General features: G+C 31.4%; 1 protein-coding gene across 11 annotated transcripts in view; it reads left to right on the top strand.

The window, feature by feature from the left end:
• The window catches only part of LOC126750645 (ephrin type-B receptor 1-B), a 515677-nt gene extending 489502 nt beyond the window's left edge, over positions 1-26175 (top strand). For 2 of the 11 annotated variants that reach the window (XM_050460298.1, XM_050460299.1), the window contains 10 exons: positions 5014-5198; positions 5251-5433; positions 6336-6386; positions 6466-6606; positions 11345-11610; positions 11801-12010; positions 12069-12247; positions 12301-12459; positions 15513-16196; positions 23684-23821. In XM_050460298.1, coding sequence (XP_050316255.1) covers positions 5014-5198; positions 5251-5433; positions 6336-6386; positions 6466-6606; positions 11345-11610; positions 11801-12010; positions 12069-12247; positions 12301-12459; positions 15513-16158 — 2020 coding nt within the window. In that variant the 3' untranslated portion in view covers positions 16159-16196; positions 23684-23821. Of the gene's footprint in view, positions 1-5013; positions 5199-5250; positions 5434-5978; positions 5997-6335; positions 6387-6465; positions 6607-11344; positions 11611-11800; positions 12011-12068; positions 12248-12300; positions 12464-12542; positions 12570-15512; positions 16197-23683 lie in introns of those variants that run through there. The other 9 variants (XM_050460304.1, XM_050460300.1, XM_050460301.1 and 6 more) reach the window with 9 other exon arrangements.
• Positions 26176-27025: the final 850 nt, after the last annotated feature.

Here is a 27025-nt window from a genome sequence, read left to right as displayed (position 1 = left end):
TTCACTAAAAACTTTTTGAAAATTTTCTAGTCTACCAGGCTCCCATTTTCGCACAGTTTTTACTTATTTCTTTAATGTTTTTGATTTTTTTTAATTTTAACTTTTTTTTGCATCTCCACTAACATCTCGTTAGCACTATCACTATCTCTTGTTTCACCTAAAACCACTTTTTCATCATTTTTGAAAAATAGATTAAACCTCCCTATTTTAAGACTTCCCTACCAATATTTCGAACTGTTGAAAGACCTTCTTTATCGCAAGTATATTGAGTAGTTCTTCAGCGTCCTGTGTATTGGATTTGACGGATCATATTTCCGCCTAAAAATAAAACTTTGCAATATAAAAATATGACAATAATATATTTTCTAGAAACACATTTTTTATACATACACTAATTCCTATCGTATGATAAATCACGACAGATCTAAAGTCACTTTTCACTAATATAATCACAAAATAAGACATATATCATCAATATTTCTCACTTTACATAAAATCAAGGTACCTTTTGCTCATTTTTTGTTTACAAGAAAAATCACCGGAAAACGAACTTGGTTGCACACAAACATTGTATTTCAAAATACTTTTTTGCGGTTAATTCACAATTAATCTGGGTCTTAACTGCATAAATAAATTCAGTTAAAGTCACACTGGCATGGCGGTTTGTTTACAAATACATAACCTTGAATCCGGTTCATGTTTTGTGATGAACGGTATAGTGGGAGTTAATGGGTTAAGGTCACCAAATTAATAAATATACCTGGACTGCCAATCCATTGAAGCGTCAATCAATTAATTGCGAGATTGTGTCTTTTCGATGTTGGTCACTCTGACAAATTTCAGTGGTGCCAATTGTAGAGAAACAAAACATTTAAGGTTTTGGTAGTAGAGTTGGGCGATTCGAATATTTATTATTATTCGAATTGTACGAATCGTGCTAACTTAGTGATTCGTATTGTTCGTACTAAAATTAAGTCGTAGATAAATAAAACGCAGAGACATACGTATTGTATAAATTTACCTTCACATGCGCCATATTGTACATTTGTATAAATGTATTTATATAACATGATACCAATAGTACGAATACGATACATACGAATTGAGATTGCCAATACAACCTAAACGTAGTCGGTAGAACTAGGACTCTACGGTACGATACAAATTTATACGAATGCGAAAAGGTTCTTACGATTCGTATGAGTCGACAGTACAATGAGATTATTGGTACGAATCATACATTTGTTCTGATATTTTTTTTGTACTTACTTAAGATTTTTGTTAAAACTTATGAAGTTTGAATAAACCTGGCATAGATCCATGCACTTTGAAATATGTGTTTTATTGTTCTCATAAATTTATATCTTCCGAATATGCTATAATAAAAAAAATCTTGCTTATAAATAAATGTTACTAATACCATAAAAATTATGGTCTACATTTAAATTTTTAAAATTTAAAACAAAAGTTATTGAAAGTCGAAACCCTATCATTTGGTTTATATTATACTCATTTGAACAATTCTAATATCTGACATATATGTTTTAATTTAGGATATGGGTAAGAATAATGTCAATGAAAATGGTCAGAAATAAAACACAAATAAGCTAATTAATATATTAAAATATAAAATAAGTTTTATTATTTAAATAAAATTATAAAAAGGAAAATTCGAAATTTAAGAGACAGCAAAGGAGAAGCTCTATAGGTTAATGTTTTAAACAACAACTCAACTGGAAAGCACAGAAAAAAGGTATAAATGTTTAAAAATTGTGTTTACTGGTTACTACTACTCAACTCGTTTACGAATATTACAACGAATACTATACTCTTTAGAGGAAAGCTTTCCAAAACATGGAAAATATCCTTCTGCGAAGTCATATATAGTTTCGATTGAAAAAAATTTCGATATTTACGAGTGAAGAAAGTACACGAGTCATGACTTTTTATATTTAAGTTCATGACAGATCACATGCCAAACGTCAGCATCGTCAACTTTATTACCTTTATTTAATATATATTTTGTTGGCAACACTGAAAATGTTTCGAGTGACCAACATCAAAAGGACACAACCGCTATAAAAATGGCGGACAACAGAGAGTGGGTGTGGATATTTGGTCATGGTGGCCAGTAGCAATCCAATTAGAATTTAATTATTAAAATTAGAATTTAAAGAAAAATGTCTAGTTATATAGTTACTATGTTACTATAGTTATATGTCTAATTATATAGTGATGCCACGAAACTTGTTTTTTTTTAAAAAACTTTATTTAAATAGAAAACGACTAATCTAGTACAGAACTGACTTTTTAAAACAATTAATATAAAAAGGTTAAATCGGGTAAAATGCTGAAATGTTAAATATAAAATAATGATGTGATAATATAATATGATTACTATTTAGATTTATAAAGAATTTGATATATAACTCCTTCCCTCTTAGAATGAAGCATCCTTTGGAAGGTTTACTCTCGGACATCTTAGTTGGAGAGGAACATCCTGAAAGGAAGGATCTTAGTCCTTGGTTTTGGACCAGTTTCTGTACACCTTTCTTTTCTTTATGAGGAAAAGCAATACTGCCACTAGTAGGCCTATATACAGGGTGATTGTCCATAGGCTTAGGATGTAATATTTGCTTAAATATGAGGTTTCTTCCACTGGGATTATTGGATTAAGCATTGGCGTATCCAGATGCAAGTTTTCTAGTTGAATGTGAAACTTCGGGAGATTTTCTGGTTTGAACTATAAGTTCGGGGCGTCAAGGACTAGAGGGCTACCTTAGCTTTTTTCTTGAAAAATTAGCATTTGTTTTCTGTAGAAAATTTTGCAAAATCCCTCCTTAATTAGAAAGACTCCTTTAAGATTCTTCACGGTCGTTTGAGTTTTGCATTGAACTTCGAGGTTTTCAGGTTCGAGGAACAATTGGTTTAATTCTGAAATCATTTCTATATGATTCTCTGGGATCTGAAGTTTATGAAAATGACATGATTGTGTTGTTTGTTTAACTAAAATATTGATTTTACAAGGTACATTAGACGTAGATTGCAACGTTTTTGGACAATGGTACGGTCTACCTTCGACACATTTTTCATTCAGAGGTCTGTTTATCATTTTCGGATTTCAGAAGATATTTAATTTTTGGACTTATTATAAGGAAATCTGAATTATGTTGAGTTGGAATAGGAAGTAAATAATAGAGTTTAAAATCATTTGTGTGTTCAATTGGAAGTAATAAAAAATATATTATATTGTTAAGATTAATTTGACAAGAAACTTTTATGGTATTTTCAAAGTTTAGTATATTTTCGGGTTTCACGTCGAAAAGTTGAACGAACGTCGGAGTTGATTTTGATACTGTTTCTCAATTTTTTGTAATTCTAAAAATAGTTCTTTAGGTTTAATTATGCTGGGATGCATTATGCCAAGTTTGCAAAAGGTTACTGAGTTTTCGATATCTTGTAAGGATTTAATATGGAGTTATATAAGATTATAAGTTGATTGAATATATCTTTGGCAAATAAAATATCTCTAAAATTACTATTTTCTTTAATTTTTTGATTAAGTTGCAATATTCTTAATTTAAAAAGATTTTCATTGTGCAATATGCTTTGAACTGTATTATTAAAGTTTTCTGCTATTTGCTTATTGATTGAGTTTTGCATTTTAATCTGATTTTCAAAATGTTGCTCATTTTTCTGAAGATATTCTAGAATTTTGAAAATTCCCGTTATGCCTTTAAAAATAGAGCCTAAACCATTAATTAAACCGCGCTTATCCTACCGACTGCGCCAATTATATAGTGATGCCACAAAACTTGTTTTTTAAAAAAACTTTATTCAAATAGAAAACGACTAATCTAGTACAGAGTTAATTCAAAACTGACTTTTTAAAACAATTAATATAATAAGGTTAAATCGGGTAAAAAGCTAAAATGTTAAATATAAAATAATGTGGTAATATAATATGATTACTATTTAGATTTTTAAAGAATATGATATATAACTTGTATACTTTTTGGATTAATTTGTAAAGAACGTTATTTCATAAAATTTGCACTTTCATGTAAGCATACTACATATTCGCTGCGGGTAGAGACTAATAGTTTCAAATCGAGAGACTGTCTTAGTTAATATATTGGACTTGTACAATATTTGTCTTTTGTTGTATCTTATGTAATTATTGCCAAATATTTTTTTTTACATTGTAATAAGATTCAAAAATCTTCTAACAACGTCATGGAGAAGACAAAAATAAAATACGTACAATCATAGAGAGTTGAGATATATCCATATCCATTAAAATGCAAATGCAGTATATAAGATAAATATTATGTCAAATTGTTACACTTTATTTGTTTTTAAACATTCAAATTATTTAACCAGATATATTGAAAACAATACAAAATACGTTTTTAAGATTTTTAGACGATAAAACTACTGGTACATTTAACTTATATGCTAATTTAATAGAACTTTAGAGAGCTAAATATCAATTATATTCTGAAACATGGCGCTCTTACACAGACATGTTTTTTCTCCATAAAATAATTAATTATCATATTGATTCAAGTTATTTAATATCTCAAATACCTTTCCATATACCTCAGCAAAATTTTCGAAATTCTTATTTGTTTCCAGTCTGTTTGTATAGAACAAATTTAGCAAGGAATTCGCCGTAAAGTCGTATGCTTTCCTTATATAATTTCATATTTTTTACTGTAGCTTTATTATGTCGCTCTCTACATAGAAAGAGAACTTAGCACTTTCTTGTATTTTTTCTAGTTAGGTACACCTGAAACACTTTGTAGTTTGTGGATGTACCTTCGGGTTTTGGCCTGTTAACATCCTATTTGTTTTTGATAAATAAATAAATCGTAATAAGTGCGTGGTTAAGTGCTCAGATGTTTTGACCTTTTATTCAAATTTATTTTTTGTGTTCACTGAAGATTCTTAATTTAAATAAGGAATTTGCTTTAAATTTTCGTGTAAACTAACTTCTCTTTTTATCCCAAGGTGGTTCCCTCGTAACGAAGAATACAGCAACTCCACCAGCTTCCTGACCACAACACTAATAGCAACGATAACGGGACTTCAACAACGAACCGAATACGGACTACAGGTCAGGGCTAAGACACCAAGAGGCTGGGGAGCTTGGTCACCAGTTATGTTTAAGACTACTGGGCAGGTTTTGAACACTGGTAAGTCCCAAGTGTGCAATTATTGAACATATAACAAGAAACGTTGTTTTAGCTTATGTTGGTGCTGAAGAAGGGTTCAGACTACAACTGGTCGCAGGCGGGATCGTGGTTATAGTTGTGGTGCTCGTGGCAGTAATTGTGCTTACCGTGGTCTTCATCAGATCCAGATCGAATGATGAGTGTAATAAGAAGCAACCCAGTGATTGTGACACTTTGGAGTATAGAAATGGTGAAGGTAAGTTTTTTGTTGAGTTTTTATTTTAAGGTTAGGAAACGATAAAATTATTCAACATTTCTATTAAAAATAGTTTTTTTTTATGAAATTTTATGAATATGATTAGCTGTAATGGTGTGTGGCACATAAAAACATTTAGGTGGTGTGTTTAGATGCATTTCACAATTAGGTTCACTGAATTTCCCCTTTTAGATTTGTATTGGTCTCATGAAGTTTCCAGTATTTATTTTAGATTTAAGGGTGGGTTTCCCTTATTAAATAATTAAGCATTTTTAAAGTAAAAAACGCCAAATTAGTTTTTTTTCAGTATAATATATCCTTTAAAAAAATTTGGAAAATATTATGCAAGGGAATTCAGAAAACATAATATTGTAACTTATCAAACTGACTAGACCTAATAATTATTACTAATTATCTCTATTTTGGTTTACTAAGTAACCCTCTATATAATAGAAAAACACTATTTAGGTTAGATAATATTAGCAAATTTAGAAATCTAACACGATCCTTTAAAATTGCACTTTCATGCTCTTCCCTTACCCCAGGATTGGTAGTTACTTACAGTAAGTAGTGTCTAGATTTAGATTTCAAAATAATGTTTTCACAGGGATTAAAATTATTTTTCCACGAGCCTTTAAATTCTTGCATTTTTGCACATGGATGGAAAGAATCACTTTCTGAACATATAGAGTAGAGTGGATATAGAAAAAAAATAGTGTTTTTTCTCAATAGTGTGATATTTGCAAATATCATACTATTGTTATTTAAAAAAATAATTCTAATTCCGTGAAAACATTTACGTTTGGTATTGGGTCTCTATGTTCTTGCTTTTGTTTTTTTTTTTATTTTGTTAAAGTATTTATGTTTGTTTAATGTTTTGTTCGTTTTGCGCCCCCTTTTAGTTCACCACGCCAGTTTGGAAAACCCTCCTATTGTCACGACCCATACCAATGGTAATTTTTTTTTTCGTTTTTCTTTTTTTAATTTTATATAATAGTAGGTTCATTTAAATAAAAATATATTTTCCTCTAGTGACTACCCCATTGTTTACTGGTATAAGTGGCTCGTCTAGGACTTACATTGATCCCCATACTTACGAGGATCCCAATCAGGCAGTGAGGGAGTTTGCAAGAGAAATTGATTCTAAATGTATTACTATTGAGGCGATTATAGGTAAATATCTTTTTCCTGTTTTTTTTTAACAGTATTTGTGCAAGAAACAAGTTGAGTAGCTATTTATATTACGTTAAGAGGGTATTTTTTTATGGTACTTTTTATATTTGTTTCCTGCACAAAATTGTAGAAAATTTGTATATTTGATTATTTATTTTGCATTATTGATTTTGTATTTACCAATATTTAAATTGTAGTTGAAAGATTTGATAAATGTTTTGTGCATCTTGCTATTGTGATTTCTTGTGATTTTTGGTGATCCTTTTTTTGGTAATTTAAAGTTTGGGTTAAAAAACTAACTTAACTTTTAGTTTATCATAGTTACTTTAATTCCAAATTTTATTAGAGTCATCACGAGACCATTTGCTTATTATTATATTATTGATCATGTGACTTTAACAAAACAAGGGGCGTGGCTATCTTTTTAATTTTTTCATATTTTTATTGTACATTTAATAGTTATTGTATTTTTAATTATTATGGTCATTTAATATTTAGTTTTTATACTTGAATAACGCAGATGAATAAAAATTTTAATTTTAACAAGTTTCCAAAGAAAACTTTTTATATTTCCCTGGTACATTGCTTTTGCGGCCATCTTGGATTGCCACGTCAATCTATGGGAGGAGCTTAGTCTTAGTAGAACCTTCACGTGATCGTTTGCTTATTATTTGAATATTTATAACCTGACATACAGTAGTAAAAAAAAGTATGGAAACTTTTTAAAATTACGAGTATATTTGGTTCCTCGCTATTATTGCAGCCTTCAATATTTGGAATCTGAGTTAAAGTTATATTTACTTATTTTTTAACCCACATTATTTCTGTTCAAAATTTTGCTTTTAGTAAATAAATAATTTTGAAGGTCGAGTAGAAGTAGGGAAACTTTTATTATTTTATAAAAAACATAAACTTATTAACATAACGATAAACACATTTCTTAATATTCTGTAGAATATCTTTTAACTAAGACTGCCTAGGCATAAAGTCAACCATTTTTTTTAGAATTTCTGAAGGAAATTGCAACCACTCTAGTTTAATGATTTAAAGAATTCCTATTGATGTTGAGTAACAGATGGATCCAAATTTAATTATTTAAGACGTCCCAAAGTGTTTCAAAGGGATTGAGATGGTCTTAAGATCTTAGTATTGTCTTTTCTAATATTCCTTTATCTTGAAAGCAGTATATTTTACACTGCACTTTAATGATTGGCTCGGTCGCAGATCGAGAGAAGAATCCTTAGACCATTATATTCCTTCGTCTACACTTCACAGTAGGAATTTGGTACTTTCCTTTAAATCTTGCACCTGCCGGTTATTAAGTGGTATATAATGGTAAATAACTCAGTGGTATATAAACAGTTACAGAAGCAAAAGTGAGTAAAATAAGATTAAACTAAATATAAATAAAGACAGCAATGATCTCCTATAATTTACACCAACCATTTCAATTTCTTATCTTTGTATCTACTAAATGAGCTTATTTGATATTGTGCAAGTCTCTCCAGTGGCATAATTAAGCAATTGTGACCTCCTTTATTTAGAGAAAATCTTCTCTCAAGTTATATTGTACTCCCCCGAATATTTGGTCCTTCGAGCCGGATTTCGAATGTGCTATGAGCCATTACAGGGTGATGTCGGTGTTGTTCTTTCTCTGTTCTTCAGATTTCACGGTTTGAAAATAGAAAATAGATTTACCAAGTTTTGGTTTTACAGAATAAACCTGGTGAACAATGTTTTAATTAATTTTTAATGTAGATGCTATTCAATGCTGTTCTTAGCAAATCTTAACGGATCTTCAATATTCCAATAAACCAACAACTTCGATTTCAACGTTTTTATAATCCAATCATATGACCATTTGCTGCTTTTTATTGAATCAGGAATGACAGCAGTTATTCTAGTTTGTATGTACGAGAAGACACATCCCTCTCTGACCCTACGTTATATTTTCATCTATTGAATCATCTTTTCATCAATTGAATATATTTCATAACTGTCAAGGTCCCAGGCTTAAGAACTTCCCTACCAGTTCTTGTTACCATGGGCTAACCAACTAACTCTTCCTGGGGCTCTTCCTCGTTTGTAACAAACTCCTCACTTTTTATACTATCATTGTTTTACTATTCGACTCTTCTTCAACCTTCTGTACCTCAACAGGCCATATAACACTTTTTTTTGGCTTTAGTTTTGGCTCTACTATTTTGCCATTACCCAGTTTTTTATCCTCAAAAATAAATCATTCCTAGTCAAACTTATTTTCTTTATTTTCGGATGTATTAATCTATATCTCTTGGTATATTTTCTCCATAGCCCATAAAAAGTAATTTCCTTGACTTGCGTCATAGCTTCACAATTAAAAACTTTCATATGTCATAAATTGGGTTTCTCTGTATACCTACTGTAACCTCATAGGGAGTTTTACAAGAGACTACATTAGTACGAGACCTATTGAGAAGATATACGGCGGTATTCACTGCTTCCCTCCAATATTGCTTAGACAAACATACATCAGACCACATAGCTTTTAACAAATGGTACGATTTGCTTTTTGACTAACTTTTATTTCATGAATGATACCACAATTATCAACAAACTTTTTTAAACTTTTTGTTTACGTACCCTGTGCCATTATGGGTTGTCAACATTTTAATTTTTAAATCTCTGATTTTCCACAAACATTTTAAGTTTTTTTGAAAATCAACTACTTGCTTTTCTCGGATAGGAAATATGTGAACATAAACCTTGATTAGTCATCTATTAATGTAAAAATGTATTTACATTTTCCTAAAGACGGATTTTGCAGTTGGTCCACAGAAGTCACTATGGACCAATTGCAAAATCTCACTGGTATTCCTTGTACTATATTTAAATGACAAGCAAGAAAACAAGTAGAAAGCTTGTCTTCCATATATACGGATGATTAGACGCACTAATTTTTTCAAGTTCTCTTAACATGCTTGGAAGCAACATCAAGCTTTTCCTATTCGTATGTCCCAGCCTCTGATGATACAAATTAATTGATTTAAAATCCATTATGTTTAGATCCAGTCGCTACAAGTTGATTAGACATGTCAGTTATTCTGGCAGTCATTCAGACAATTATCCAGATTTGTCAAAAACAATCTCTCTGCATAGTTCTACTTAATAATAACCAGTTTACTGCTGTATTGGGAGCATTAATCACAGCATTAGCAGGAATCACGTTATTCTGACCAACTAATTTAACATTATTGACCACTGTCTCTTTAGACACAATCTCTAGGTCATTGGTATTGGCTGTTAAAATGTTAGTACTGTTCTTAGCACAATTAACAAACCAGTAACTGTTTTTAGTTAAATAGACCGAGGCACATGAGTCCAAAAATCATGCCTCCCTCTTTATTTCTTTGGAAGAGCAACATGCAAGAATAGCAGTATTTTTACCCTTACTTTGGCCTCCTTGATTGCCCTGGGGGCTTTCCACCTTTACAGTGAGACCCGTTTTGCCTTAGTTTTTATTAAATTGTTTGCCTGGAGCCCTATTCGCTAATATATTGCTGTGTTTAAATTTGCTGATTTGGTAAAATGTGAACTAACATCTTGTAGGTGTTTCACCTTAATAGAATCACTCGTTATAAGTATTCCATTATTCTCTAGAGCCATAATCGTTGCTTTAAAATCTTCTGGCAAACCGGCCAATAACAGTGCCAACTCACTCATCTTCCACTCTAAAATTCATGGCATTAGGCTTATGTGAAGTGTATACTCATCTACTAAACTACAATCAATCAACCTTGTCCAGTCACCGATGCCTTTAACAGGACTTCTTTTTTTATCGACTCCGAATTCTCAAATGCTTCTTCTAAATTTTGCTAAGCATCCTTAAATTTTGTTTAGCTCATCCACAGACAAAATTATTTTTTATAGAACTTTCTTGTCTATATTTATATCCCAATCCAAACGTTCCAATAAAGGCTAATTTCATCCCCAATCGCAATTTGGCATTAAAATAGCAGATTACGAAATTTATTGGGTGCTTTGGGAATTGCTGTATTACGTCTTCTATGGCTTAGTAAAGATTTTCCACTTCCTCTTCTTTGTCTGCGGTGGGTCGTATATTTGGACTATGTTCATATTTACAGTATGAGCTTTTACTCAGAGTAGCATTGCTCTGAGGGGCATTGGTACAAAATCAGATATGTTTATTTTATTATTATTAGGATTATTATTATTATTATTATTAATATAACATGTTTTATTATTGCTTTTAACTAACTTGTAAATTCGGATAAATAAATTATAACCATCAATTATAAAATAAATTAATGATGATTGACGGGAATATTATAAACGTCAAAGGTACATCAAATAAATGCTGCAATAGCTTTTATTGGCTTTTGTATGCACGGTTCTGATCCAGTGTGTAAAAATTCATCATTCAAACTGGGATATTGAATTACGTTAGGACATACTTAATTACTTAATCAAAAAGTATCGCTGATTACTGTTGTTGTAATGAGAAAATAGTGCCACCAATGAAATCTAAGATCTAAAGTCACATGGGAGTTTTATACCAATAAGCCACCTGATTCTTAAAGAAACCTTCTCTTACAGTCGCAATATAAAACAATGTTATCAACTTTAATTTTTTGAAAGCCCTCCCTGATATGCATTTTACTGTATTACATATTTTAGCATTATTTTTATGATTTTGCATGGCCGTATTATTGATTTTTTTTTATTTTAAATTCATCAGGGTGTTATTTTCAAGGTGGCGGGGAGTTCGGGGACGTGTGCAAGGGTAAATTGAAAATGAACGGGGCGGAAATCGACGTGGCCATCAAAACGTTGAAGGCCGGCTCGTTGGATAAGAGCAGAAACGACTTTTTAACCGAGGCATCCATCATGGGCCAATTCGAACATCCCAACGTCATCTTTTTACAGGGCGTAGTCACCAAGTCCAACCCCGTCATGATCATCACCGAATATATGGAGAATGGATCTTTGGACACCTTCTTGAGGGTAAGTACCTGGTACATGTCGTGTCATAACTGTCATAAGTCGCCAGAAACTTGGGAACATGGAATCTGAACCTGTCATAATTATATTCATTATAGTACTTATCTATGGTTGCAAAATTTCACCCATTGAATGATTCTTTTTGCTTCAACTGTACAATTTAACTGATCGTTTCAATTTTTTTTCTCTATAGGCAAACGATGGTAAATTCAAAGTGATACAGCTAGTGGGTATGCTCAGAGGCATAGCGGCTGGTATGCAATACCTCAGCGAGATGAATTACGTCCATCGCGATCTGGCCGCCAGAAATGTCTTAGTTAATTCTGAATTAGTGTGTAAGATAGCCGACTTCGGCCTAAGTAGGGAAATTGAAAGTGCAACAGAAGGAGCATATACCACCAGAGTAAGTATTGCTATTATTTTACAATTTGTTTTATTTTACAAAGTTATCCTGTATTCAGGGTGGTAAGATTCCGGTAAGGTGGACTGCTCCAGAAGCGATAGCTTTCCGTAAATTCACCTCGGCAAGTGACGTGTGGTCGATGGGAATCGTGTGCTGGGAGGTTATGTCTTATGGGGAGAGGCCCTATTGGAACTGGTCGAACCAGGACGTGATAAAAAGTATAGAAAAAGGATATAGGTAAGTTTTTAGAAAAAATCTCTTCTTGGATATGTTTCTAACGTCAAACTTAGGCTTCCCGCGCCGATGGACTGTCCAGAAGCCATCTACCAACTGATGTTGGACTGTTGGCAGAAGGAGCGGACCCACCGGCCAACATTCCAGTCCATTGTAAAAACTTTAGATAAGTTAATTCGGGTACCGGATACTTTAAGAAAAATTGCTCAGAATCGGTAAGTCATAGAATCCCGTAATATGTTTAATATATATATTTCTTTAATGTCATTAAATGTCTCATTCACTTCTTCGTTTGCAGCATGAGAAATTCTATGCTTTACACATTGTAAGTTTCACTTTAGCAGTTTTTTTTCTATGCTGCACAACTACGCTTACATGTCACACTAGCTTGATGAGTTAAAACCTGGGCAATCAATAGAAAGTTTTTTTCAATAATTTTGGACTTTTTAACTTAATTTATATGCAATATTGCAACTAGGGCACTAAGATGTCATAACTCGTCTATTATAATAAAATTTTGTAGTGACATGACTATGATAATGGATGAAGTAATAAGGAGTAAATTCAGCTGTGATGTGATAATACCAACTAGAACTATCATATAACTAGAATCTACACAAGCTGTAGATAATACAGAAGAAAAATTCAATTGGTAGTGTGGGAGCCAGTAAAATTTTTCTACAATTTATTGGTTACAATATTGAAATCACTATGAAAATATCAATGAAAGTACTGTGGTAATTGTAACCCGATTAATATTTTTAATTATATTGAAAAAACTTGATAAAATTTTAGGCCAATTTATCCATGGTTCAACTACCTGGGATTTAATAGAAAATGTACTAATAGGAATTAACTATAGAAAAAATCAAAAAATTGACCACTTTATCTCTGGAACTTCTATAAACTTCTATGAACTTCTAAGGACATTATGACTAAACTGTCTAGAATATGCAAATTAAATTCATGATTCAACTACCTGGAATTTCATGAAGAATGGATTCAATTGCATAAAATTTGTGAAAGTTATGGGAAAACTTATCTATAGGTTATATTTAATCGAAATAGAACTTAACAGTGAAAAAATCCAAAAAATTCTATTAATTAACGATTTAATTTCTGGAGATTCCATAATGATCTTATAATTCAACTACATGGAATAAGGAAATTAAATTCTTGATTCAAATGCTTGAATCTGATGAATAATGACCTGAGTTGCCTGAAATATGACAAAATTCTGGAGAAATTTATACACGGCTACCTAGCAATAACTAACTAGCAAATACTAACTACCTAGAATTTTAGAAACTACCAAGAGGACTTATTATAACTTACCTAACTAAACCTAAACTACCTAACTACTTATTAGGATTATGAGGGTCAAGGCGAATACTCCCAATATAAAAATAGATAATTAAAGAATACATAATTAAGAAAAATAGTTATGATAGGAGGAAAAAATTATAAAAATCTACTTTTTGGTAGTCTAGCTGGTACCAATAAAATAAAAATGACCATAAAAAAAATATAAAAAACGGTAATAAAGACTAAAGAAAATATCAAAAAGATGATATCAGAGTTAAGGGGAATCATATTTTTAATAATAGAAAATAAAAGAATTAAAAATTAGAACAGTGATTTTCCAGTAAAAGTATAGAAGCTTCTGGAAACATACCAAGAGAAGGAAAATTAGAAAAAGGAAGAAAGGTAATAAATATTTTTTTGTAAATTCGATTAATGTTGCAAGCGATTTTGTTAAGTTTTCAAAAAATTAACGGCAATAGCAATAAATTTATAATATGACAAAAAATAATTATTCCTTATTACCAATACCAAAAATATTTCATTCTTGATATAATACGCGCTATTCTTAAATTAATATTCGTTTATTTATAAATCTTTATGTCCTTTTTATTAATTTAGCATTTCTGACCTAATACGTTGTTCAGAAATAACTTCATTGCTTTATTTAGTTTTTTTCTTTGTTAATTTATAATTTCATGTAATGTTTTTATACTTGCTAATGATTTTTCATGAAGGAACTATTTAACTCTTAACTACGCCTACCTTTGAGGCCTTATTTTTACATTTTATTTGTGTAATATTGTTTACCTCAAAATATTGATTTTCAATTCCTAGAAGACAGCAGAAAGTTAAAATCTTGAGAAAATGTTAGTTTGATGAAAAAGCGATACAAATAACAACAAATATGAATCAATAAAAAAAAGTTTATTATTTCGTCTTAAAAAAAAGTAATAAATGAGACTAAAAGGGGCATTCGAATATTTGTTGTTAAGGAATTTAAATTTAAAAAAATAAAATAAAATATATTGTACACTAATATTGACATATTTTTAAATATTATTTGCCTTTTTTCTTCGAATTTTTAGTAGTTTCTTTCCTGTTTTTGTTTTTTTGCCAACTCTCCAAATTTTGTCTAGATTTTTTTTACTTTCCATTTTCACCTCTCTATCCTACTATATTTTTTCTCTTTATCCTTCTTGTAATAATGTATTTGTATTTAAACTGTAATTTTTACAGTATCTGAATTGAATTAGGATCGAAAATAATATCAAATATGGAACATAAAAGTTTTAAGGTAACGTAAAAAAAAATAAATAATATAATTGAAAAATATGCAGAATGGCTACCAATAATAAAAATAAAGGAGTGCTAGTAAGAATAGGAAAATAACAGATAATTAACTAATAAAGACGACATATTTAAAAACTAAAACTAGCGAATAGGAAGAGCGATAGAGAAGAAAAAAGTCTATAAAATATATGATTTTAAAAACGTACAAAAATACCATATAAAGATTTGAAGATAAAGCAATATTAAGAAGAAGAGAATCCATAATAAAAATTAATAATAAATGGATGTTTAATATTTTAGATAACATATAAAATCAAATAAAAAATGAACTAAATTAGTAGGGTAGAGGTAGTTAAAACCCAACTAAAAAACTATAATAAGAATTAATGCAATATAAGTGCATTTTACGAATAAAAAGAAATAGTAAAGGTATTGTAAATAAATTCGAAAATCTTAAACAGTGCTTACAAATATTCTCCTTTGTATTCAATCAATAATTTTTTTTAGATATTTGATCCCAGGTTTTCCCTCTTCATGACAAATTTATATGTTGTAAAATTAACACAAGTGCACACTCTAAACTCATTAATACTACTTGGTGGCTTAAAAAAAAAACCCACCCATACATGAGCACCTCACTTACACACCACCATCACTCACTTTTGCATTTTAGACGACCACCGCTTAACCATCCTAGCACCGCCAACCCCTGGCACTTACCCCAACACACTCTACAACTGCCCGTGAGTAACCCTTATTTCGGTAGCTTACAAAGAGGGCGTCCTTGCATAGATTCTTTAAGACCGTTGGAATCTATGTCAGCCCACTATTTACCCGACGTAATTTTATTGCAAAATTACGAAGCTATCTTAGAGCAGGAGATTAAAAAGCGGTTTAGTAGCATGCTAAACGTACGCGAGGAAAAGCTGTATAGCGACACTAGGGAGCACCAAATGAAGGAACTTAACACTGAGAGCTGGATTAACAGTTCTGCTTTTGATAGAAATATGTACTCTGGTGCTTCCAGTAATGTTTCCTCGAATTTCTTTAATCAGAGGCCGCATTATTATCCAAATTTAGATCCGAATTTCTTACGTATGGACGATAGTATTTTTAACAAACGTCCAGATGAGGTTTTCCAGCAAAACATCTACGAAAAGTCACCCTGTTTCGAACCAACTAACCATCAATTGATTAACAGTTTCGAGAGTAACGATTTAGGGGTTGCGCAGGGCAGTTCGGTAGAGTTGTTCAGACAAGATAGAGGTGTAGAGGGCGCCAAAGCGAAAGCCTCTTGGGTCGACTTTGACAATTTGTAAATAAGCTTTAGTAACCCGCTATAGTCCTGGCTTTTAAGGTATTTGTTGCTTTTTTTATTTATTTATTGCATGTCTTTCTTAGGGTTAAGGTATCATTGTAGGTACGTGTGCTAATTTAATATTTAACAATAATTTAGGCAGTGGATCAGGTTTGAAATACAAAAAGGAAAATGGTTCTTGAGAAGAAATTTAGAATGAATATATTTATAAACTACAACTATTTTACTACAACATATTAATTTTACAAGTGATATATGAACTAAATGGAAACATAATAAGCAACATCAAGTGTCTAAGTTTTAATAATTAACTCTATTAAAGTAAATATTTATATAGTTTATAATCTGTAATATTAAATATGAAAATGTAAGTTTTCTAAGTAATTTCTTTAATATTGTAGATTTTTTCGTATGGTTCGTTCAGTTGCGTGTGATTAAAATACTTGCTGCACAAAAATGGTTAACTAATTTATTACATAAATAATCACTACCTAAACACAATGACTTAAGACTATTAGAAACACCTATTTACACTTTATTGATTTAAAAGTCGCGCCAATATTCAGACTTGCATTGCCATTCTAGCGGCGAGGGATCCTTACATATTAGACCATTGTTCGCTAAGTTTCTACGTGCGCTCCCAGATGTCGCGAGTTGCGCTCAGCACTCCCTTTTTATAAGATGGTTCCTGAATGTCAGCTGTTAAGATGGTTTCAATATGTTATGCTACGTACAAACTAAAATTTTCGTGTAATATAACGTGGTAACAAATCCTCTAATATCTTTTTTTGTATTAGAAACTTGTAGCTATTGTACTTAACCCGTAGCTACTACTGATGGGTCCTGATATATTTTTTAAGTTTGGCAACATTGGATACTCACTGTCTCGGTACTCCTCCGCAATACCATACGCGTGATTTCGCCGGCATAGATTCATACTTCAGTATTCGCTCGTGTCGGCGAGGTTCGAAGTCCAGTGTTTACTGGACCCATCAGTAGTAAATACGCGACAAGTTAATAACTGCTTATTGGTTGGAAAGTATTTATTTTGTTGTTATTTTTTGTAAGGTATTTATCTATTTCACAAGAATAGGTACTAGTGGCCATAAGGTATAAGTTAATAGATATAAAATGTGTTTTTTTACTATCTTTTAGTAAATGCAACGCAATGACGTCCAGTTCTAGGGCATTGTCAGAAGATGCGTTAAAAAATATTTTAGAGTCTGAAGACTTTTGGGAAAGTATGGAAGACTCAAACCAAATGAGCCCGAGTAAGAAAAGTGTATCCGTTGGTGTTCCAAACAGAGAAGCTGTGTTAGAGGAACTAGAAAGATTGGCTGAAGAGAGTGACGAGAAAGAAGAGGACTAACTGAGCGACCACAATTCCGAAACAGTGCAAGAAAACTCCGATTCGGAAGAAGAAGAGTTGCCCATCAGGAACAGTTGGTATGGGAAAGACAATACCAAATGGTCAAAAACAGCAGGTATTAGAGGTAGGACCCCTGCTCATAATTTGGTTACTATCTTGCCTGGCCTTATTGGCCCTGCTCGTAAGAATCTTCCTTGTGAGCCTGTAGATGCTTGGAGTCTACTAATTTCTAATGAGATAATACAAAAGTTAGTTGATTTTACCAATTTGAAGATAACCTCCACCAGAGAAAACTATAAAAAGTCTAAAATGTTTGCTCAGTCACAAACTAAATTTTGGCCTTCGTTTACTGAAAATACCAACATATGTGAAATCAAGGCGTTTTTTGGGTTGTTGTATCTTCAGTCCATCTTTAAATCTAATCATGAAGACGTCCGTTCTATGTGGGCAACAGATGGGACAGGAAGACCTATTTTTCGTGCTACTATGAGTCTGGCCAGATTTTCGTTTTTATTGAACTGTTTCAGATTTGACAATGTAGAAACCCGAAAAGAAAGAGTAAAAACTGATAAGTTGGTCGCTGTGTCGGAATTATTTGATGAGTTTGTAGCTAGATCAAAATCATGTTATTCACCGGGAATTTACCTAACTGTAGACGAAATGCTTGCACCATTTCGAGGAAGGTGTGGATTTCGGATGTATATTCCGAACAAACCTGCCAAATATGGAATTAAAGTGCAGGTTTTGGCTGACGTTAAAGCGCATTATCTCGTAGATGCAGAGATTTATGCCGGTTCCGAAACAAAAGTTGATGGTGCAAAAAAGCCTACATTATCAAATCCAACAAGAGTGGTTCTTAGGCTTGTGGAGTGTGTTAAAGGCACCAACAGGAACATCACCGGGGACAACTGGTACAGTTCAGTGGAACTCGTCGACGAACTCAAGGAAAACAGTTTGATGTACGTGGAAACCTTACGAAAAAATAAAAAATCTGTACCACCTGAATATTTACCGAACCGAAAACGTGCAATTCATTTATCAACGTTTGGATTTACTTCTTCAACCACTATAGTGAGCTATGTACCAAAAAAAAAGTAAAAGCGTTATATTACTTTCTAGCATGCATCGTGAGAATTCTATCAACGAAACAACCAAAAAGCCGGAGATAATTCATTTTTATAATGAAACAAAATTTGGAGTTGACTGACGCATTAGATGCGAAATGTGCGTTGTATTCAGTATCCAGAAGAACTAACCGTTGGCCAATGGCAATTTTTTTTGCTATATTGAACATTGCAGTTGTAAATTCTCGGGTATTGTACCAATTTGCATCAAAAGGTAAAGAAATAAAACGATACTCATCTATCAAAACTCTTGGGAAGCAATTAATAGATGAACATTTGCGACTCAGAATGGCCAACAAGAAGGTGCACTCAAATGTACGAATTCTCATTGCTGAACTTTTGAGGGTTGCGAATCCAGTTTCTGAGCAGCCTCAAGTACCTCCTGAAAAAAGTAAAAGAAAAAGGTGTGCCATATGCCCCACCAACAAGGATAGGAAAACTGCTATCCAGTGTGACATATGTAAGTTGCCCATTTGCAATCAATGCTGCAAGAAATTGTGCCCTAAGTGTTCTGAAAAATAATTTTAGGTTTTTTTCGGTTTATGTTCTGTAATATACCCAAGTAGTTTTAAATTTTTGAATAAAAGTTTTTTTTATTGATTTTATGGCAATTTTATTATTATGGGTCCTAAGGACCCATCAGTAGTACATATGTAAAAAAAATGTGTCTGTAGTAGTTCAGGGTTAAAGTATGGATTATCAGAAGGTAAAGAGAAATCACTAAGATGTAGCAGAAAAACACTCACTCTTAAAATTAATAGGCACATAAAATATACATGTAAACTTTAAAAAAAAAAATTCTAAAGACGTTTGTAATAAATATAAAAACTTAACTAGGATGGTATAAACACTAATGTAGTTGCCTAATACAAATATCGTAACGTTGCCTAAGTGTAACAATAAACTCATAAGAAATTAAAAAAATATATATATTTTCCCTTATTCATCGGTGTTTCCTGGTTTCTGTGAAACATAGTCCCGGGACCTCAAGGGCCTCGGTTTTATCTACATGTAAATTTTTTCCCTGTTAATTAAGAAAATCTGCGTTATATAATACATATATCAATTACAAAACAGAATTACTGGGATAAATGAAATTTGTATTTTTTTTGTGGATTATTTTCAGATTTTTTAGGAAATTGTTTGGTTTTGATGTGATTAAATTGAATTTATATTCTGATAATATTTCCGATACGAGTTCGTTACAACTTATTTCTTTAAGAATAATTTAGCCTAAGATTTAATTAGGAACAATTTAATTAAGAGACAACTTTTTGTTTTAAGAACAATTTAGCGATAATTAGATGAAATAAATGAACGGTAATTTCCAAAGGAAAAAAGTACAATTTACTTAAATTTTGAGCAGGTAATATGCTCACTTTAAATAAAAATGGTTTTATACGATGCACTCTTAAAAAATATGTTTTTAATTAAAATACAACAATTTTTTATTTTAATGAGAAAAAAACGTAATGTGGATGCTAAAGGCGAGAAACTCTTCAGGATATACAATTTAATTCACCCACAACTATCATCATTTAAGTATTTTCTTGACGACGCCACTGGTAAAGATTCGTTATGTCGGTGGAATTAACAATGTGATCGAGCAGTGTTGCGATGTTGTTGCCTTTTTCTCTAATATACGTTATCTGCATTCATTTAACTTTGAATATATTGACTTTATAATAGAGATCTCGTATTTTATAAAAAAAAGGGTTTTATCTTTTATTAAAGAGGAACAGTAGTATTTTTTGTGCCTGTCAAAATAAGTGACAAATTTTTATTATATTATAAAGTGTTTTTTTGTCATTTCTACATAAACATTTGGCATCATTGCATCAGAGATGTTGCAAGCAAACAAACTGGCCGTAGCTCAACGCCAATGCTAATTCTAGCCTTTCAAGGTTCTAAGACAAGAAATTATAAAGAAAATTAGTTTTTTACTTTTCTATTTATTAAAATTCATTATTTATGCATTACTTTTTTAAGTTTTTAAATAAATTAAGTTAGGAAAACATCCATTTTTTATTTTTGTAGCTCTAAAGATGACAGAGACAGATTCGAAACGTCGGATTTAGATTTGAAAATTTAAATAAATCCAGTGCATATGAAGATATTAAATTTTATTTTAAATAGCGGATGATTATTCGAGCATTTAACTAAAAAAAAAACAATATCATTCGATATTTTGTAACTCTCCTAACCAAAAATAGATGTTTTCAAAACGTAGTTTACTTAATTTTATTAGGCATACCCAAAGATCGCATTATTTTTCGATTTTAAGAATAATTCAAGTATAAGATCTTCAGTTACGCGTATGTGTCAATATATACGCCAATTTATGGAAATATTGCTTAAATATCGTCAGCCCTCTTTTCGAAAGGTAAACCATTTTCTTGGCTGCAAGAGAACGGTTTAACTTGTATTTATTCACAGGTGAAGAATTGAAATTTAAATCTCTTGGGGCTTTAACTCAATTGTTTTGCTTTTTAACTTTAGGCCTTACAGAGAGATCCTTAGTTCCTCATCGTCGAGTTCTGATTCAGCTCTTTCTTTAATTATAATGACTAATGTGTTATCGATGATTATAAGCCGATATTCTACCATGACTTGGGTTTTATGTCTAGTTGTATCTGTGTCGGTATGTGCAGTGTAAGCATTAACCAGTCCTAAATTAGTCTTGATATTATCTTTATCTGGCTTCTACTTAGAGGTTCCTGTAAGTAATATTTTAAATGGGAAAAGAGGTACTATGAGCAATAGATGGAGTCGTAACTAACATGCCATCAGTCACATTATTGTGATACATATTTGGAGTAGAAACTGAACAAAGGTGTTAGCTCGATAGACTGTGGCGTGACGGTTTGTGATCTATAAGTTGCAGAAATTTTGGGGTGTCCGCAAGGTTCACTTAATTTATAAAAATGTCCTGAAAGACAGGGAATTTACTGTTAGAAAAAATGGAACTATCACCTCCTTTAACAGGATGAGAGCAGGAGTTCCCCAAAGCTCCCCGCTCATTATAAAGCAAATTAACTCATGCAATGGAACCATTCATGCGCTCTACTCCTTTCTCTGCAGGAGTGTAAGCTCTCTTTGACTAATAAATTAATGGTCTATAAACAGGTTTTACGTCCTAAACTGTTTTACGCCTCAAACATTTTCTGGAATACAACGAAGACGAACATCAGAAAGCTTTAGGTGTTTCAGAATAAATGTTTGAGGATGTTCACAAATGCACCCTTCTTCGTATCTGCACTCTGACTATAAACTTGATACAAGTGTAGACAACTCCCTAATAGGAGAATTTCACCTGAGACCAAAAGAAAACCGGCCATGGAAAGGCGTAATGTGATATTGGCCGCCGAACTCAAATATGACTAAAACAGTTCTTTTAGTATCTAAGTTGAAACCAAAGGACTGAGATCGTTCAGTCCTCCGCCCGACTCACTCAGGCTTTGTTTTCTCTGCTAGGAGTAGGGCTCTGGCTCCGCCCAAAGATAACTGGCAACCTTTCCCCGAAGCCTAATTACTCTTTCCTATCCTGAAAGAAGTTAAAAATCCTCTAATCCAACCTCAGCACCCAGATGCTACAGAGTAGTATAGGAGATCAAAGTACCATATACCGAATAAACCAGTGTAACAAAGGAAGGTGTTAGCTTCGTTAAAAAGAAAACTGGATCAAACTGTAACATCTTTACATTTTTTAGTATAACAAATGTTTAGATTAAATCCTATGAATGCAAAACACTTCCTCGCTTTATGGTTTACCTAAAATTTAAAGGTGGTTTTATTGTACCTTGCAGTTGCGGTTGTGCAAGCAAAACTTTAAGTTTGGCATTAACATACAATTTAAAGAAATACAACTAATCTCAAAGCAAAAGTCTGCGTTTCAAAATATCTGATTATTCTAAGTTAATTCAGTCACCAGTGGATATTAAGAACATATTTCTTCATACTCCACCTAATAATAGCAATGATTCAACAAAGTTTTAGAGCAAGTTCTTTAAAGTCAATTTTTCAAAGGTTTTTATTGTTTTTTTCTTAAATAAGTTTTTTATGAGCAATCACGAGACAAACTTTTCTAATAGTAGTTTAAAATATTCAAGTTTATTTTATAAGCGATAAATTAATGATATTGTAACAATATTGGCAACGCCGCGAATTTCAGCTGTGATTTGTCATTCCGGAATTATACCGCACGCCATCTTTCGACACACGTGAAAGATAAGCAAATCTTTCGGAACCATGGTCTGCCGAGTATACAAGGAGTGTTTTAATTCACACTGAAACGAACGTTATAAACGGCACAATATTTATATAATGTGAACTGGATATAGTGTGGAATTATAAGAATTTCTAAAGTTCACTCATGTAGGGTTCACCCAAAAATTCAATTACCTTTTTCAAGAAGAACTTATTTCAATACCATTTTTGGATCTTATGGTTGAAGGATTAGGTAACAAAAAAAAGTTTGACATCTTCCGGAAGTTTGTAACCCTAAAATTTTAGATACAATAAATGTATTTATTCAAATGTCAAATTAGAAAGTAACAGAAAGAAGTAGGACGAATAGCAAAGAAATAGCGAGAAAAGCCGCGTGAGTTCAAAAGTCAATATAATATTTGACATTTACTGTTCAACGTTTTTAAGAAAATTCATGATTTGTAGTTTAAGTCTTTTAAAATAGTGATTCTTGTTAGTTGACACATTCGATCTTTACTGTCCCAAATCCAGGGTCGTTACATTCGCCATAGTAAAAGTGATTTAAAGGGTTTTAGCTAATAAAAAAATAATTTTTACTATGGCAATTGTAAGCCATAGTAAAAATTATTTTTTTATATTATAAGCAATCTTGGTTCTCAGCAAAGACTTGCTGAAAAGTTTTCGTGAATACTATCGACTTCACTTGATTGTCAGAATGAAGTATCATCATGACCATTAAACCGAAAAGATTCATTTCAAGAACCATTTTTCTTATAACCCCTAAAACACACAACCCTTCACTTTCTGATTTAAAATTCACTTCACAGCTCCACTAACCCCTTGTCAGCGGACGCGCCCGACCTCACCCAGTTCACCTCCGTTGAAGAGTGGCTCAACTCCATCAAGATGACCAGGTACCTGGAAAACTTCCACGCGGGCGGCGTCAACTCCATGGACGCAGTAGTCAATCTCACCGTCAAAGAACTGACCGAACTGGGAATCACCTTGGTGGGACACCAGAAGAAAATCATGAACAGTGTGCAGAACATTCGCGCGCAGATACGCGTTAATGGAAACGAAGGATTTTTAGTGTAAAACATTTTGGACTCTATTGCCGATATTTTATGCCCAGGTAGCCTAAAATCTCTCATTTGTGTCAAATTTTTAGCCCTACAGTGAGTATAGTGTGTAAAAGTCGTAAGACCGTTATGTTATTTTGTTGACGTTGTTTATGGCGATTTTCACATCGGTGATTAAGTTTTGGACTGACAAAGAATCCCTATACGTAACATTATGAAATTTTTGTTGTAAGTTGAAAAATTCGAAGCACAGGAGTTAACCGAGTCACTTTTTGTTCTTTTGTGTAAAATCGGTTTGCGTAATCTGAGATGAACTTTCGATGCAACACGATCGTAAGACCTCGTAAGTGTGAAACAACTGAGAAAAACTATACAAGACATTGATGCAAAAGACTGTGCAAATTTTCCCTGTGCTTCGATTTTCTTATTTGTGAGTTATTATACTGATTATCCAGAGACCTATTTGCGGTGTTTACGCGGATAGTTCTCTGGGTAATTTGTCGTAATAGCGAGATTTTAAATGTGATTTATAGTTTGTATTTTTAATGGTATAAATATTATGTGCTTTTTATACTGATTCGACCTGTCTATATACATTTTACATAATAACCTTATACATGCTAAGATAATATATTAATAAATGTCCAATTTATTCATTATTTTTGTCCGAATAACGAATGAATTTGATTGAAGAAGATTCTTATATCTAAATAAACAAATTTTTTTGTTCGATTTCCCAATATGTTGACCCGTTTTCACTTCACAAAAGTAAACTTAAGGCGAAACACCAAAAGTAAGTAGATTGTAATATTGAAAAAAAAATGAAGTAAAGCATTATTTTTTCACATATCAAGTTAACGATAAGATGTTTATAGCTGAATTTTATTAAGGGATATTCGGTTTCATTTTTACTGCGAATCTGTGTACTTAAAAGTCATACGTCTATGTCTAGGTGAGGAAAACTGGTGTGAAATTTGAAAATTGAGTTGGTTAAACTCATTCAATTTAACGTTCGTTCAATTCGGATTTTTTTGGTAAAATTATGCTCACATTTCTTCTGTTATTTTTATTGTGGTATCATTATAGTGTTTAAAATAGAATGTTTCATCTTTAAGGAACATCATCAATTTTTCGTATTTTTTAATAAAATTATAAAATTCCTATCATTTAAAATCACATTTGTTATGTGCCAAAATATATTCATATAATTTTTCTATTGCTAATTGTTTTATATTTTCAATGGAGAAAACTCGGAAAACTTTATCTTGAAAAATTACTTTAATTTCTTCAATTTTTTGTAGTTATGATCAGTGATCGTTATATAAATAAAACAGATAAGTATAAATGAAAAAAACAATAACTGACCATCTTTGAATTTATCCCAGTTTTCCTGCCTTCCTCTAACAAATCTATGGCTCTAATCAAAACCTAAAAATGATATTATATAAATACTGTATATAAACATAAAAATAAATTCAATATTTAAAACTTAAACAAAGAAATCATGAATCGAATAGAAAATGTCCATGTCCGTTATATAACTTAAAAATCCACCCTAATGCCAGAGTAAATAATAATAATATTCTTTGATAAAAAATAAACTATATTTCCTTGATGTGTAAACGTTTCATTCTAAACGTGACTTAGATAGTTAAATTTATATGTAAAACTGTCCGTAGTTTATATAAAAAGACTGTTGTCTATAATATATGTGTAATAATTCTAAAGTTAAGCATTTAACCAAAAAAAAAAATGATGATCGATAGCAATAATCGGTGTTTTATTTATGAAATTATATTTGTTTTGTTTTTAATTGTAAAAATTGTTTCTTGCTTAGTACTTAATTTCTTACATTGTATACGGCCGAGGAAATTAGAACAATGACTGAGACGACCTACTTATAGAAACACACTATATTTTGTATCTATATGCATTCCATTTTTCTGTATATTTCTTATATATAAGGTTTTTTTTTGAACGCTCTGTATATCTAGGATTATTTATTTTATGGCCTTTAATGCAGCTTGTGATTTATTTCTTTAATCTAAAAGCCTAAGAAGTATAACGTGAACTTTAGAGTTAAATTGATATGGTGTATATTAATCGAATATAATTTATTTCACGTTAAGACTCTTATACTGTTTTTAATATATCTTTCTATAGTAATTTTTAAGTCAGTGTAAAATTGTAATATACATTTGTAAAATATAAATTTATTCAATATAAAATTATTAGCTTAATTTGTGTGTCTTCTTTTTCGTGTCCATCCCATTAGCTATGAAATAATCAAATTACCAACGTTAATGATAAATAACAGACATTCAGGTGTCCAAGAAATATGATAACAGTATCTAAGCTTAAAGCAATACGTCACCCGAGAATTGGTTTGTTCCATCTCCAAAAAACAAAATTGTTCAGGAGAGCCAATAGAAAGTTATTCATGAATTAATTTGACATATTTAGTTATTATGGTTCTAAAATATGCTTTTATAACAAGAATATATTTAATTAAATTAGTTTTCATATACAGTGTCTGTATTAATTAATATTTACCTTAGGAAATAAGCAAAAGTTAGTTGGAGATAGAACAACATTCTTAACAACCCTCTGGATATAGAATAAAAACATTACCGAGAAAAGGTGTTTGATACCAGCTCTGCATCAACTTTTTCTTTTAATTTTATATTTTATAGGTTATCAATAAATAAATAATTATAAACTTTTTACAATATGTTTGATAATTCATTAAATAGTTAAACGCAATACAATAATGTGAAAAAACGCTATTTTATCGTGAAATAATATTAACTTTATTCAATTAAAAAAAGGTCGTACATTTTTACAGGTAAACATGAACATAATAACTACTTATCATGTAAACTTATTGGAAATAAACCACATTGATTAATGAAATTAAAAATATAATGCTAAAGATTTTAAATTGGCAAATTCTAAAGATTTTACTTAAAAACCAATGTTCTAATACTAAACTAAATAAACTATGTATTAACCTTAACAAGCTTTTATTTTTTATTCGGACCTTTTTTTAAAATCGTGTGTTCATAGTATTCTCTATCTTCTACAGCCATT

This window comes from Anthonomus grandis, chromosome 2 (genome assembly GCF_022605725.1).
Source record: "Anthonomus grandis grandis chromosome 2, icAntGran1.3, whole genome shotgun sequence".
In the NCBI taxonomy this organism is placed as follows: domain Eukaryota; kingdom Metazoa; phylum Arthropoda; class Insecta; order Coleoptera; family Curculionidae; genus Anthonomus; species Anthonomus grandis.
The sequence above is the reverse complement of the archived record's forward strand: the minus strand, read 5'-3'. Positions and strand labels throughout refer to the sequence as shown.